We start from the raw sequence: 15,801 nt of genomic DNA on the forward strand, positions 1-15,801 counted from the left end.
TGTTATTTATCCCCAGGGTCAGAGCTCTGGAAGTTGTTGGTCCATTTTCAGAGCAATATGACGTTGGGTTGGAGCAAAAGGAAAAACATTTTTTACACATGGGACTTACAAAATATCTGCATTATGGTGACGGTATTGCAGCAGCTTTTGGGAACACACACTTGCTTCCCTTTCCTTTTCCTGAGAACAGAAACTGCCAGTTTTACAGTCGTCATAAAGATAACTCCGTCTGGGACCTTGTGATGTTCAGTCAGCACATACAGTTCATTGATCTCGCTCTGTCAGCTTTTCACAACTCATCAGTTGCCATTGAATGCTGAAAACAAGACTGAAGTCGCGAGTCAACCCTGCAGCGCTGCCTCTTAATATAGTTAAACATCATAACACCCATGCAACAGGGCAACGTGTTTTAACTTGCAGTAAGAGTAGTTGATCCAGAGATTGACCAGGATTACATCACAGTTGGAGGGTTTGGCTTTCCCAATTAGTTGATATCGGGTAATGGGTCCTCCATATGTGTGTCAGTGCTCAGTCACTCCATCACAGCAGGAAAAACCTTAAATACCCAACTCTAAACCTCAATACATGTATGGGACTGAAATGTGTCTCTGTGTGTGTATTTTTTTAATTAAAAGAAACTGGATTTGATGGAAAAGTGTGTTAAAGTGACTGATAGAATCTCTTCAATGCTCCTGAACACGTCATCAGACACCCTCGCCCAGGTGGCCCACACATGGTTGATCAGACCACGGCTTCTTACTGGAACTCAGATGTCTCATCCTCTCTGAAAATGCTGATCTAACGAGTATCTTTATTGCTTTATAGGAGACGAAATGGTCAATAAACATTATCTTATGTTCAGCTTCTGAAGTGGGAAGATTTGCTGCTTTTCTTTGTGTTATGTGAAAGTAAACTGAATATTTTGATTGTGAAAACGGGGGATTTTTGTCAGTACTTCCTGAATTCATAAATCGCAACAATGATCTCCGGGTGAAGAGGACAATGATGAGCATTCGTCGCAACCCCAATGTAGTTTGGAAAAGAAGCCGAGACTCCTGGCTTTGCCTCGGGGGGTGGAGGAGTTTGTTATGCCCGAGACGGAAGAGGTAGATAGTGTTGTTTCATAATAGACGAGGACCATCAGTCAGTCACTGACAAAGGCTCTAAAAAGCTTTCAGGGCCAAAGACACTGATGTTGTAGAACGCCAACATTTCAACTGGTGAGACAATGAAAGGAGTGGCACCTTGTTACTCTAAGTGGCATTCGGCAGGAACAATTATCATTGATTTCCTCTACTTCAATCTGGCTAATGCAGAATGTTCCTTTTTTCCACATCTGCATTACACGACTGTAGATGGTAATGTGGGGATTGTTCCTCAGCCGGGCTCTCGCACCCAACGGCCTCCACTTCTCTCACTGTCTGGCCTCTCCGATGGCTCACAACGGGGTCAATTGTCGATTAACACGGAGCCACTTTCAATGACAATGGTTGAATCAATGTGGTCACATGGGGCTTCATTGAACTGAAACACGAGTGGTTCCATACAGCAGTCGGTATAGTTTGTTAATAGAGTGCAAAGTGTCTGTGAATGACAACAAGATGAGTTTGACCATAATACAATAAACACGACACATGTTTGTATATGCTGTACAAACTAGATTCATTTTAGTATATCAGAGCTGCAACAGTTAGTCAATTATTAATTACCACAAAATTAAGCTGCAACTACTTAACATGACATATGAAGACATTTACTTTGACCTTTGGGAAACTGCTGTTTTTCACAATCTTGTATTGAATCAATAAATTTAAAAAAACCTCAACAGAATAATTGTTAATGCAAACATTTTTCACGTTCCTAAATTATATTGTATCGCCATTTCTTTCTAAATCATAATAAGGAATATGTTGTGTTGTGTTACCTAACTGCTGAATCCAACTTGTCCTTTTAAGATGACTCTAATTAAGGTAATAAGGTAGCAGAGGAGTACTTTCTCCAAACGTTTCCTCGCGCTCCGCTGCCACAAGGACGGATACAGGAGAACATTCCTGCCGACGGCTATTAGGCTCTATAACAGATCACCTCTTGCCAGATCCGAGTGCAATAACTTTAATAATAACATAATAATTATCACTGTACACACTCATATTTACACTGTTGAACTGCACTTCACACATTTCAATGACACTACACACACTTTGCATTTTGCACACTCTGTCTATATTTAATTAAATTTTACACTGCAGTCATTAGTATTATATTTGTGTATGCATATATGTTACGTATATATATATACATATATATTTTATATTTTACTTTGTATACTTTGCACAGTCATTTTATTATATTTGTTTGTGTGTGTGTGTATATATATATATATATACATATGTTCATTTTATATACATATATACTTCATTTTGTATTTTATATTTTACTTGTATACATCTATATCTTTCATCCCTGTTTTTTATATTTTATGATATTTATTCTCGTGGGTTTAGTTTATTGGTGCTGCTACTGTGACGACAAATTTCCCCTTGGGGATTAATAAAGTATATATCTATCTATCTATCTATCTATCTATCATATGAGCTGCTGGGAGACTATTATTTATAATCCATATGGTGTGGGAGGAGCTCCAGAAAGCTGAGGAGGTGAGTGTGTGTGTGTGTGTGTGTTTGTGGGAAGACAAAGAACTTCCCCTGATGCCTAAAGGTGGAGATTACTTCAGGGTGAACACACACCTTTTATGATGGTTATTTGTGTGACCGTTTGCCCGCGGTACACAGTCCCAGCAGGATCAGCCAGGGAAGTATCTGCAATGCTTCTCTCTGCTCGGCCTGGATTGTTTCGTCTGAATTGTGATTTCCTGGAAATGGATTCTTCTTGACTTTTGGAATTACCTCTGTGCTTTTACTTTTGTTTACTCAGACCTCTGAGGTTTTGGGGAATTTTTTGTGTGGAAACATGGTTCGTTTTGGTCGTTTGTCATCGTGGCACAGCTGGGACCTGCTGCATGTGGCCACAGATATTCCTCAGTCACCTCCTGCTGACACCAAGCCAACGGCGACTGACTGTCAGGTGAGACGTCTGCGCGCAGCGCTAAGACGATGCCGAAGCTTCAACATAGCGTCACTCGCTGCTTCTGTCGGCAATGGCAATCGTATGTTTTAGAGCTGCACAAATTAGGCGACCAACAATTATTTGTTATTTTTATAAATCATTTTTCTATAGTCGTAGTTTCTTTTTAAAAGCAAAAATAACAAGCATTTGTTGGTTCTAGCTTTTCATATATGCAGCTTTTCTACGTCATACAGGAGGGAGCAAAGTGAAGATATTGTAGTAGTTGTGAATACATCTCAATACCTTATCTTGCACTGTGGGAAATGATAACAGAGGTTTTTCCACTATTTTCTGACATTTTACCGAAGAATCGATTTAAGGAAAAATCCATCGGTTGTATCTTTAAGCTGGTTTCACAAGCTTAAACTGTCTTAATTTAATGTCAGACACAAAAGGGTTTGACCATGATCACATTTCTCGTTTTCATTATTCTCATCTGCTAAATGCAAAATGTGTCTGTTTGTAAATAAGGTGAAGTGTGATTGTGTCTGGGACCTCATCTATTTCTTCACAACTCACGTCTCTCATCTCAGGCTGAGAGCTTGTTTTTATCTCACTGTTGCATCACGTCTTCCTTATTGGAACTGAAACGTCCTTGAAACATGCAGCACGTGGTGACCACCGGGGGGTTTATTTTAGTTTCTATTTCCTGGTTATGAACGTGTGTGTGTGTTTGCACCTTGTGTTGGTGTGTCGTCTGTGTGGTTGCACCTTGTATGGCTTGTGTGTCCAGGCCCTCAGGAAGGTCAGTGTCGTGCCGTTTTCTCATCGTTAATCAACCCACCTGATCAAGGGGAGTTGTTATCAGTTGACTTACAAAAAGGCAGTAGCATAGGGCAGAAAGAGAAGAGGGGGAGGGAGTGGGTGGGGGGTCTCTTTGCTCTTTCTTTGTCACCACTTATTTTAATGCAATCCCTTCCCATTTAAAGATTTTCTCCTTTCCCGGCCAAGGTTAATGCTACAAACCACTCTGATAAGATAAGGCCGCGAGGGGACACAAGGCTTGATATCGTTAACGTGACTGGCCCCAACGGGACCCGGTGCACAAGTCGCAGTCCCAAGAGCGAGAAGCTTTGTCACCGAAAGAGCTCCAGATGAGGCTGCCCTCTGTCCTGACTGACATGTTTACACAGGAGGCACAAGGGAAACCTTGTAAACATAATTTGGTCAGCAGACACGAAGCAGAGCGGCTCAGCGTTTACCATGAGGGTGTTTTTGCTTCGGCTGATGTAAATAGTTTATTACCTCCAAGAATACAATCGTCCTATTAATTTTGCTAGAATGTTATATTTCTTCCAAAACTACAATTTTCTTTAGCTATTAATTTGTATTTTTTAAATTTGTTCTTTAGTTTATGAAATATCAAACGGCGAAATGGTTGCAGATTGATTTTCTGTCGATTGACTGAATTGTTTCACGGTTACCAGACTTTTCTGCCGGTCCTATAGGGGTCGTTTGGCTTTTCCTTATACGCAGTTTATTAAATGTGCTGAAACATGCAAGTAAACAAAAAGGAATTTCCCGTTTGGTCATTACCGGGGAATTTCTTGTTCCTTGTTTTGGCCAGCGTGGCATTGTTCAAAGGTCTCCAGGCAAAACAGTAATTTGAGATAGCACAAAGAATAGTGGCCCAACTTCAAATGCGAGTAGAGAACGACGCGTCCCTTCTGTTGACAGTTACCCTGTAATTTGCTTGATTTTATTCCGGTACCAGCTGTGATGGAAAGCTAATCTTGCATAAGTAATGCCTGGTCAGTTGTTGAGACTGGCCTAAAGAGCACCAGGATGTGCGTTTGGACGAGGGAGCTCCCCACAATCTGTCACCCTGACTCCGCCTCAAAATATTCAAATCAGCCTCCCCTTTTTTCTTTTTTTTTCCCCCGGGCCCTGCCTCCTCTTTCCTGCCCCACACAATGAGGCAGGATCCTCCTGGTTGCTATGACTTCAGGCCAGTGTCTATATGAAATGCAACCACTGACTGTTTGGCCAGCAGGACAGGACACAGATACGTCCCGGTTCAAAGAGGAGCTGCTGCCGGGCACGGCAGGACGCAACAGCCAGACACCGCAAACCCGGACCCTGTCAGCTGGAACGGGGCCCTTCGAGAGCCAACGAAGTTCAACACCAGCGTCTTGGTGGGGGGATAATACCGTGGCGGTGTTCATAGTTGTCACTCGGCTTCTCGGACGGATTCAGCGCCAAAGGTCCGGACGGTGTACATGTGTGTTTTCACGGTGGATGTGGAGAGAGACAGAGGAGGCTAGAAGTTGAGCGAGCGCAGCAGCTGGTTCCAGAATGGGCTGCGATCCATGAATCCAATTGAAGGATTAAGATGGTTTTTGTTACTTTTGACATGCCTCTGGCTTTAATGGTGAGCACTGTTACTGTGGTGGGAAACTGTTGGGCGCTTCTATCCCTGTATCGTTTAATTTTTCAACGTCCTGGACATGTTGTTGTGTTTGAGAAACTGGTTTCCCGTTAAATTGATAATCGAGATGATTGCTTTTGTTATCCGCAACTGCAGAATGTTTATGTTGAATCTTATTTATGATATGCTAAAAATAACGTAAATACAAACTGATACTTCAAACACAGACGAATCTCACCCGGCCTCAGTTTGCTCAGTCTTTCCCCGTTGGTCCATGCAGACTGAAGACTTCTTGACACCTGTGTCTTTGGCTAGTTGGCCCGGATTTCCCCCCAAAAAAGAATCCTTAATGGGTACAAGCTTGTTTTCCTTTAACTTCCAAGCTTTTGTTTTCATTTCCCCTTTCCCTCGAGTTTTAGTTTTAAAGTCAACATGTCGATTTGCAGTTAAATCCCTCTCCTCTTTGGTCATCATCACTAAAATAAATAAATAAAAGGACTTTAAGCTGAAAACCTTTAGGACCCCCCACTTCGATTTACAATCCTGTTAATCAACTCTGTATCGGCCCTTTGTAGGCTTTTACTTTACTTAAGTGGATTCACAAAGGTCTGGGCATGTTCTTCCTAAAATGGGAACCTGTGCAATGCAGAACAATGTGAACAGTGCTGTTCGTAATGTTTACATTTCATTTTCTTACATATACATGCCACAAGCTGATATACTTTGATAAGTCTTTAACTGAAGTGTAATGGAAGTTGTTTACTTCTGGGAACTGGGATGCGTAACCTCAGAAGTTTATCCAGACTTTGTATTCATCGTTTGTCTCCATTTAACCATCGCTTGACTGCCTGTGCTCCTGTTTCTGTCCCCCTCCATTTTGCAGTTTTAGTTTGATTTTTTTTCTCCCTGTTTTTTTGATGCTCTATAAATAGCGAGTGGGGGGGTGATCAGTTAAAGAATTTGGTTGGAATGGCCGGTCAGTTTCAGCAGCAGTGTCAGTGTCCTGGAATGTAAGTTCCTTGTCACTGTGTTTGAAGGGGGGGGGGTCAGTGGCCTGAATCTCGCCGACTCCTCACCAGCAGATTCCTCACTCTAACGGCAAAAACAACTGCTTCCTCTGATACTGAGGTGGCCCCTGTTTGTTTGCTTTGCTGGTGCTCATAAAGTGGACAGAGATTGCATGAATGAGGGTCCATGGCAGGGCCTGCTGACAGGGTAACAATGGAGCGGGAACAATGGCCAGACTCGGGCCGTCTGTCCTCATGGAACAACCTCCCGCCTGCGACTTGTGATGTAATGAGATTTCTCCGCGAGGAAGTGGCAGTCCTTCCCTCTCCTGTTTGTGTCTGATCATTAGGGTAGCTTTAACGGTCCCGCTGATGTCATCCCTTGCACAGAATTCCCCTCTGATTTCCTGTTTGTCCCGTCTTTGTATATTTCTCTCTTTCCTTCATTGTCTCTTTCCAGCCATCAGCCTGGAAACTTTTGTCTTTGCCCTTGAGGTTTTAAAATCACTCCTCCTTTCATTTTCTGTTTTTAAATTGTTCTTTTTACACTGTCTAAATGTTGCTCTTTGCCTCGCAGGGTCAGTCTCGGCGGAGGAAGAACATGACTGAGTACTTGGGAGAAACGAATATTCCCACCCCGGATGCTCTGGTATCGACCGGTGGCTCTCTGCCCGGCATCGGGGCCGACAGCTGGAAGAACCGCGCTGCCAGCCGCTTCAGCGGCTTCTTCAGCTCCAACGCCGGAGCGTTTGGCAAGGTAACGCTGATCAGACAAAGACCATCACATGAAATATAAAGACTGATGTGCGCTGCACTTTCTCTCGGCCGTAAAGCAGATATTGTAAAAGCTGTGAGGGGCAAGCTTGTTTCCCAGACATGTCTCTGAAAAAAACCACATTAAAAAGCAAACAAAACAGTAGCGAGCAGCAGTGGGAGGGGGTCAGAAGGTCATATCCCCCGTGTTTTGGTGAGGTAATTTCCCGTCTTGTGTTGTTGGCTCACATACTTTCCTCTGGAAATAAGTAGGTGGAGGAAAAGCCTCACTCAATTCTATAAAACGCTGATTACATTTCTTTTAAATGTGCTCATGAAAATAAATAAAAAACTTAAAGGAATAGTTTCACTCTTTGGAAGTTGGCCAACTTATCTTAGCATAAAGACGGGAAACAAGGACACACTGTGCAAAACTAACAAATCTGCCTTCCAGCGCCTCAACGGCTGACTATTTAACGCAAAATCCCAAATCGTCACGCCTTTCCTTTTAACTGCTGAGGTTTTCAACAATAAATATAAACTTTCCTTTAAATAAAGCACACACGTTCCCATTGTCTCTCCCCTCCTGAGGTCACATCTTGCACAGTAGCAGATGTCATATAGAGACAGTATCTGTCAGTCACCTGTCACTGCCTCTCTCATCTCTATTCATCCCGAGCGTCCCCCTTAACCCCTTCAGGGCCAGAGATCCTTCACCAGGACCTGGACCCCTTGCACTTTCCATTTTGGAGGGATGAACCACTGCCAGTTCTTTCACACAACTATGAAAAGGAATGTGAATCTTTGATGACACTTACTCCAAAATACTGCTGTGCAATGTCTGACTATTAATCAACAGACAACAGGACTTGTTTTAAATGGCCCACAAACCACTGGTCCATCATAACCCACGATGTTGTAGCTTTTGCCCCCTCTCCCTAGTCCTCTATTGTTGAGAGTGGTCTCAATGCACAGAGCTCATTTTCATAACTACATAAGGCCTGCCAGACTGAACAATGGCCTGAATAGCACCTACTGTTGGATTTAGGAATTAAGGCGCCGGTAAGGACAGGATTTATATGCAAATCTGTGAACTCATCTTCACTTACTGTTTGAATACAACAATAAATCCGCACACAAAGGACAGAAATGGACAGTTCTTTTTGCATCTCTTCTCGCTGTCATGCTGGTAACCTAGTTCAAGCTAATTAGGGTGGTTTTCTAAATCGTTCCTGTCTCATTACAGGAGGCGGATCGTCTGGAGCAGCTCCAGAGCAAGCTCCACTCCTACATGTTGTTCGGGCTGCCCAAGGTGCCGCAGCAGCTCTCCTTCCACCAGGACTCCTGGGAGGAAGAGGAGGAGGAGACCAACCTGTCCCTGGAGGACAGCTGGCAGGTGTTACTGGACAACTCGGAGGTACAGCCGCACAGTTGGGGGTGTTGGGGGGGGGGGGTAAAGAAAAGCACAGACTGTCCACACACTTGTGGGGGGGAAACAATTAATTAAGCGGGAATAAATGGTAATGGTGATTTTAAGACTTCGTTCTCTTTTGTATGAAACTTAAAAAGTATTGTGCCTTATTTCAATACTGTTCATGTAAAGATTGTAAAACAAAATACATATGTCTGCCCATCTATCGATTATTATCATATAATTGGTACAACCTGATTCACCATTAATAACTGAAAGGGACAAAGACAATCAGCATAATGTTAATTAAACAATAAACATTTAAAAATCTTTTAATTTATTTTTTACAATGAATCTTCAAGTGAAAATTGAAATATAACATACATCTGGCCGCTGATTACTACATCCATCCTGGCATCCTGCTTCAGCTCTTACTTCCTTCATCATGTGTCTTTGTCACAATTGCACTGATGTCCGTTTCCCCAGAATGACGCTTCCGAAGCGATTTACTCTGACACTGCTGTGTGCGGCAATGTACACGATAACACGAACACCTGTTAATGTGTACACGGCTAATCAGGGCAGCCGGACCGAGACCTCACTGCTTAGCGCCCACGCAGTCCCTCGTACTGGACGTACACTCAGCGCTGACAGTGTAAAAACATAATATAAACATTTTAAAAAAGGATAACTCAAACAAAACCGAAGCTGCATTTATGCATCGGTTCATGTCGATTAAATTGCATTCTACGTCATGAATAATCATAAGTGAGCAAGCATAAGCACATCCTCAATTCCAATTGAAATGTAAATCTGGACCCTTTGTCATAAATCATGGCATAAAGGACAGCAGAGTTCTGTGTCTTCCACTTTCAAACGTAGTGGCAATATACCATGTGACCACGTCCTATGTGTCCACAGGGTTCTCTTACTTTCATGATTTTTAAAAATACGTTTCACATTCTTAAACATACAATAACCTTTGTGGCCTTTGAATGAGTATATGTACGGTCAAAGATTCTGGCTTATGGGATTTTGGCAGACTGACAATTTTTTGACTTACTATATGAAAAAGACCAAAGACTAGACCTGATATTAACAGGAATGATGTTACAGACAAAATGTGTGTCACTCTAAATACAATATAAGGAAATTATAATGTAATGTAATAATGGGGTGACTCTGTGACCACATTTGTTCTATTTAATAACGTGATCTGCGTTTGTGTGTGCAGACATTGACAAGGCGACAGTTCCACCAGCAGGAGGCGATATGGGAGCTGCTGCATACCGAGGCCACCTACATAAAGAAACTCCGAGTCATCACTGATGTAAGTGCGTGACTCCTGATAAAAGTCTGGCTGTTGTGTAAGATGAACGACTGTCTGTCCAGAGATAGGTAGCACACAATGAACCGCGTGTTAGGGCTGAAGACTAGACTCTTATCACTGCTCACTAGACGGAGTGCAAGAGATTTAACCTGTGATGTGTGACGTGACGACCTTTGGCTTTAAAGGCTTTGTGTCAGCAGTGTGTCTGATGACTCATTTTCTTTTGGATCACCTTCTGCAGCTGTTCCTGTGCGGGCTGCTGAACCTGCAGGAAAGCGGTCTGTTGACCGAGGTGGAGCCCGCCAAGCTGTTCAGTAACATCCAGGAGATACTGCGACTCCACACGTCCCTGTGGAACCAGGTCATGCTGCCAGTCCTGGAGAAGGCCAGGCAGGCCCGGGCTCTGCTCGACCCCACCGACCTTCACCACGGTTTCCGGACGGTCAGTTGCAATCACACTGTGTTTCAATACCTCCACAGGTACCACAAAGAGAGGAATGATGCACTTGTGGACTTTACTACAAAGCACTGAAAACAGACAAGCTGGCATATAAGTGGTGTTGTATTGATAAAACGCTCAATAATATGGAACCAATAAGCAATCAAAGGTTATCGGACGAGTCAAAAATAGAACTGATTACATTATTAATTAATTAATTAATTAATACGAATGGTGAAATGCTGCAGATCGAATCTCTTCGACCAAAACAACAATATGGCGTTGATACTTTTATATCAGTACATTTTGCGTTTAATAATTCAATGTTTGGAATGCAGGGCCTTGAATGGATAGTTTTAGAGTGTGGTACTTTGCTACTTTTACTTACAGGATCTGAATAATTATTCCATAACTGTATCATTTATTAATGTAAACCTGTGTTTTAGAAGAATATTAACAATACAACAGTGTTGATAACCATACACTTAATAATATATACTGTTCACGAACAGCCAAATGTTTATGAGTCTTTATTGTTTGTTTTTTAACAGCAGGTTGTTGCGATTCCTTTCTAGTTCCAGTTTACCGGGCAACGCAACTTTTCCTATGACTAATTCCATAAAAACATAATAGTGTCGGCTTCAGGCTGAGGCGTAACTAATATGTGTGTCCATGTATCGATGTTGGTAAAATCTCTGACGCATGTCTTTGTTTGCCTGTGTGTTCAGTTTGGCTCCAGGTTCCAGCCCTACATCCGTTACTGCATGGAGGAGGAGGGCTGCATGGAGAACATGCGTACGCTCCTCAGGGACAATGAGCTCTTCAGGACCTACGTCACGGTCAGTCCTCTCCGCTCTCTCGCCTGAAAGCTAATCCCAGATGCTGTCCAACACACTCCTCTTCAGCTGTCTTCACATTGCTGCCCCATTAACTGTTTGCTGTGCTGTGTTTGTGTGGCTCTATTCAGTGGGTAGAGACCCATAAGCAGTGTAACCGCCAGAAGCTCCCCGACATGTTGGCGAAGCCTCACCAGCGACTGACCAAATATCCACTCCTCCTGAAGAGAGTTCTCAAGAAGACGGACGAGCCGTCGGCCCGGGACATCGTCAACAGCATGGTAAGGACAGTGGGGCAGAGCAACGATCAATTTCATCAAGTACTGGACTTATGTGCACATTCTGAGGTCCTTGTACGATACCATCTCTACAATGCAACTACAACAGTACAATCCTGAGTATTATATATAATAATATAACAGTCGCAGGGGACTTTTTTTTTTACATCGAGTACTTTTAATTTATTAAAACATAAATTAAAACAATTTTAAAAATTCAATGCAGGACTTAGTAACAGAATATTTTACAGTGTACTTTAATCTCTAGTTTACATTATTGGTTTTTACCATGTAAAGTGCCGTGAGTAAATTTTTAGAGCGGAAAATAAATAAAATGCATTATTATTTAAAAGATATGAATAGTTCCACCACCAATCTCTAAGGATGTATACAAATGGATTATGGGGGTATGTGGTCAGCTGTAGGGCTGGCTCAGGGAAGAGGACGCCCCTGCCTTGCATAGTCCCATGGGAAAATCTTAATTGGGCATGGGACACAAGCTACGGCTTGATCACCCTTGAGCTGGCCACCTATGATGAGGGTGTTTAGTGATTAAAGGCCGAAACACCCACTGATTCGAAGGCACACTACTGAGGATGGGTCCCAAAATTGACATCTTAACCCAGTCTAAGAAATAAACCTCCCATGCCACTCTGTCAACATCATGATAAATCTCATGCGAGTGCATACCATCTATTGGCACAATGGACAGTTTTAACATCTCGTCCCGTGTTTTATGATTCTGATTCTTTTGGTTTTTACCATGTAAAGTGCCTTGAGTACATTTTTAGAGCGCAAAATAAATAAAATGCATTATTATTATTTAAAAGATATGAATAGTTCCACCACCAATCTCTAAGGATGTAAACAAATAGATTATATATGGTGCTCCATTCATTTACACTGATGGAACATGTCTGAGTGTATTTCTGTGCTGGTCTCCCTCTAGGTGGCTGCTGTCGAGGGCTTCATCAACAGCGTGGAGTCTCAAATGCGACAGCGTCAGGAACAACAGAAGCTGGCCACCATCTCTGCTCGTATCGACTCCTACGAGGCTGTAGAGGGGAGCAGTGAAGAGGTGGAGAAGGTAAGAAACGATCTATGGGGCCTGCAGTGCTCTCCCACATCTTCAAAAAAGCTTACAGGAATAAAACTTATTGTAACTTTTTTTGTCTTTTCCCTGTCAGATCCTCAAGGAGTACAACCGCTTCGACCTCATGGCTCCCATGAGAGGAATTTCACCGGAGGAGACTCGACAGCTGCATCTTGAAGGAGCTCTGAGGATGAAAGAGGGCAAAGACAGTCGGGTAAGACCGACTCTTCCTGTCTTTATACTCAACAACTGGTTTCTCACTTTGTGTCACAGTTGCCTCATATTTCAATTCAAATGATTGACTGATCGGAAGAAAAACAAATGAGTTTGGATCCGACCTGAGACGAGTTTATCTCCTCTGTAGATGGAAGTTTATTGTGTCCTGTTCACCGACCTGCTGCTGATCACCAAGCCAGGGAAAAGAGTTGAGAAAGTCAAAATCATCCGGCAGCCTCTCCTCATTCACAATGTCGTCTGTAAGGAACTCAAAGACCCCGGTGAGTGCTCAGATGAATATTGGGATGTAACTCGTATTATTTTATTATTCATAATTTAAACACTTTTCTGACATATTTTTAAAAAGATATAAACAAATTAGTCAGTAAAAAAAATACGTTATGAAACAAGTACAAATCTTTAAATTTAAGACGTTATAACCAGCAAACATTTCAGATTTAATTAATTGTTTGCTGACCAATGAGATCAATGGTTTAATGATGTTGGCTTAAACATGAAGCTATAATAATGTAGAACTCAGACCACCAGCGGTAGAATAAGGCTCCAGATCCTTTATTTATGTAAAAATAGTATCAGCTACATCACACTCCCTGGCAGTGTTTTTCTATAATTATATTTCTGGTTTAGTATTGCTGCTGCATTAATGTGTAAGTTTCATTTAAACTCCTTTACACACTGTTTAGTTTAATCTAGAGCAATGCATCACATTACATACAGTCGGTGTCTAGTTTCATTCCTCCACTAGAGACCACTGATCTATGGTCATTAACTGCTACTGGGATTCAACTGCAGTCGTAAAACTGGAAAACTAGCGCCGAGATAAAGCTGATTGTATTTTGTTGTGCTTTTTGTCTGTAGGCTCATTCATCCTAATCTACCTCAATGAGTTCAAAAGTGCAGTGGCAGCCTACACTTTCCAAGCCAACAGCGCCACCCAGGGGCGAAGCTGGATCGATGCAATCTGCAATGTCCAGGTTGGAGAGGCAGTTCATATCTTATTTGGGAAATAAGATTTCCAGAACACAATGTTGTGGTTTTTCCATACTTAATGTGCCTGTATAATTACCCTGCAGAACCAGCTCCAGAAGCTTCGCACCGAGGAGGTCCTCCGGCAGCAGAACAGAAAGAAGAGAAGTTCACAGGGTGACGAAGAAGAAGAAGAAGAGGAGGAAGATGAGAGCAGCAACTCTACCACAAGCTCCCCATGCCTCGGGCACAAAGAGCAGCAGAACTCGAGGTACGACAGTGTTCAAGTCAACACGTTGTGCCAAAAAGAGTGCTACCCATTTAGCTCCAACGAATAGTTGATCCAGTCACTGACGCAGTAGTTGTAATGTTTGTTGTCGTTGTGGAAGTAGTGAGATTAAAGGCGTCTGACGTGCACATTTTGAAGTGCACTTATTCTTTTAAATGACCAAACATGCTACAAAAGCGTGATGATGCCGGTCAAACTGCTGGAACGCCCTGACTCTGGTCTTGTAGCATCCGATTGGGACCCAGTGACCAAAGCTAATAAAAATATATTGACTAATATTAATAATACTTTCATTGGTTAAAATGGCAAACGTCCTCTGCAGGACTCTCTCTCGTTCTGTAATGTCTGCGTTTTAAAAAGCCTTCTGTGTGCCACAAGAGCATCAATTGACAGTCGTAAAAATGAGGCTTATCGCTTTCAGTGCATTTGGGTCCTAACTGTGATCTAAATTGACCAAAACTTTCCTTTCAGTCAATCAGATGGCTCGACTGAGACCCTGTCAGTGATGGACATTGATGACCCCGGCGAACACCAAGAGCTTCCTTCCCCAAACATGAACCTCCAGGGAACCAGTAAGAACGACTCTGATGTCTCTCTCACGTTGGAGGTCCAGCAGTCACATTCCAAGAGCACCCACAGAGTTCACTCCGGTGTTTATTCTGAGCACATTCAGGAGGCGGGGCCTGGCGGCAAGGAGCTAGACCCTCAGTGCCGCTCTCTCTCCATGGACAGCGCCTATGGCACCCTCTCTCCTGAATCCCTCCTGAGAGGACTTCTGCCTCAACCCGGCCAAAGTGAAGGAGAGGAGGAAGAGGGAGACCGGGAGGTCGAGGAGACGGAGCAGGGAGAGACAGTATTCGAGGAAGAAGAAGAGGAAGAGGAGGAGGATTCTGCCTCACTGGGGTCCCAGCGGTCAGTGATCCAGGCCTCTAAACCTCGCCGCCGGCCTCATATTCAGTCACGACTCCACTGCCTCCAGAGGTTTTCCAATCTGGCTTTATCCCGCTCTGAGGACAATCTACTGCAGCGCCTCCATGGTAAAATCCCTGTGTACCCCCCACACACACACAGCTCCAAGGCGCAGGACCAATCACAATGCAGGGACACATCACCGCTGGCGCACAGTAAAAGCCTGATAGAGGTAGGCCAAACCTGCGTGAAGCTGTTTTCCAGTGACCTCGACCAGTCTGAAGACGGCTTGAGCATGCCCTCTGACAAACTCTGTGCCACCCTGAGGAGGGCGGAGGCCCAGCACGGCCACGCAGCGCCCGCCAGACCAAGTGAGGGCGACGAGTCCCAAAGCAACAGCTCAGACGGGGAAACGGCTCCGTCTGCCTGCGTCGAAAAGAAAAGCGAGTCCACGGCCACCGGCGATTCGGGGGAGATGTCACTTAAAAAGAAGAAATCCCCGACCCAGCAGCACAAGAAGCTGACGCTCGCTGAGCTGTATCGGATCCGCACCACTCTTGTCCTCAACTCTACACTCACTGCATCGTAAGTCCTGACTTCCGTAATATACGTTTATACATTCACTACATTTAATGGAATAGTTTATTTGCTTGAGAAGAGAGTACTATGAGTTTTCTTGCCAAGTTAGAGGAGAAGATCGACATCACTCATGTCTGCACAGCCGAGATGAAGCAAGTTCTAGTTAGCTTCGCAAGAAGT

General features: G+C 43.4%; 1 protein-coding gene across 3 annotated transcripts in view; it reads left to right on the forward strand.

Moving 5' to 3' along the window:
- Positions 1 to 15,801, forward strand: part of plekhg5b (pleckstrin homology domain containing, family G (with RhoGef domain) member 5b) — a 62,011-nt gene that overhangs the window by 44,692 nt on the left and 1,518 nt on the right. For all 3 annotated transcript variants that reach the window (XM_056423327.1, XM_056423328.1, XM_056423330.1), the window contains 12 exons: positions 7,079 to 7,258; positions 8,501 to 8,671; positions 9,900 to 9,995; positions 10,237 to 10,437; positions 11,163 to 11,273; positions 11,402 to 11,551; positions 12,498 to 12,635; positions 12,736 to 12,855; positions 13,006 to 13,138; positions 13,737 to 13,852; positions 13,952 to 14,115; positions 14,605 to 15,627. In XM_056423327.1, coding sequence (XP_056279302.1) covers positions 7,079 to 7,258; positions 8,501 to 8,671; positions 9,900 to 9,995; positions 10,237 to 10,437; positions 11,163 to 11,273; positions 11,402 to 11,551; positions 12,498 to 12,635; positions 12,736 to 12,855; positions 13,006 to 13,138; positions 13,737 to 13,852; positions 13,952 to 14,115; positions 14,605 to 15,627 — 2,603 coding nt within the window. The remainder of the gene's footprint in view (positions 1 to 7,078; positions 7,259 to 8,500; positions 8,672 to 9,899; positions 9,996 to 10,236; positions 10,438 to 11,162; positions 11,274 to 11,401; positions 11,552 to 12,497; positions 12,636 to 12,735; positions 12,856 to 13,005; positions 13,139 to 13,736; positions 13,853 to 13,951; positions 14,116 to 14,604; positions 15,628 to 15,801) is intronic.

The sequence above is a fragment of the Pseudoliparis swirei genome, chromosome 9, assembly GCF_029220125.1.
Source record: "Pseudoliparis swirei isolate HS2019 ecotype Mariana Trench chromosome 9, NWPU_hadal_v1, whole genome shotgun sequence".
NCBI classification, from domain to species: Eukaryota; Metazoa; Chordata; class Actinopteri; order Perciformes; family Liparidae; genus Pseudoliparis; species Pseudoliparis swirei.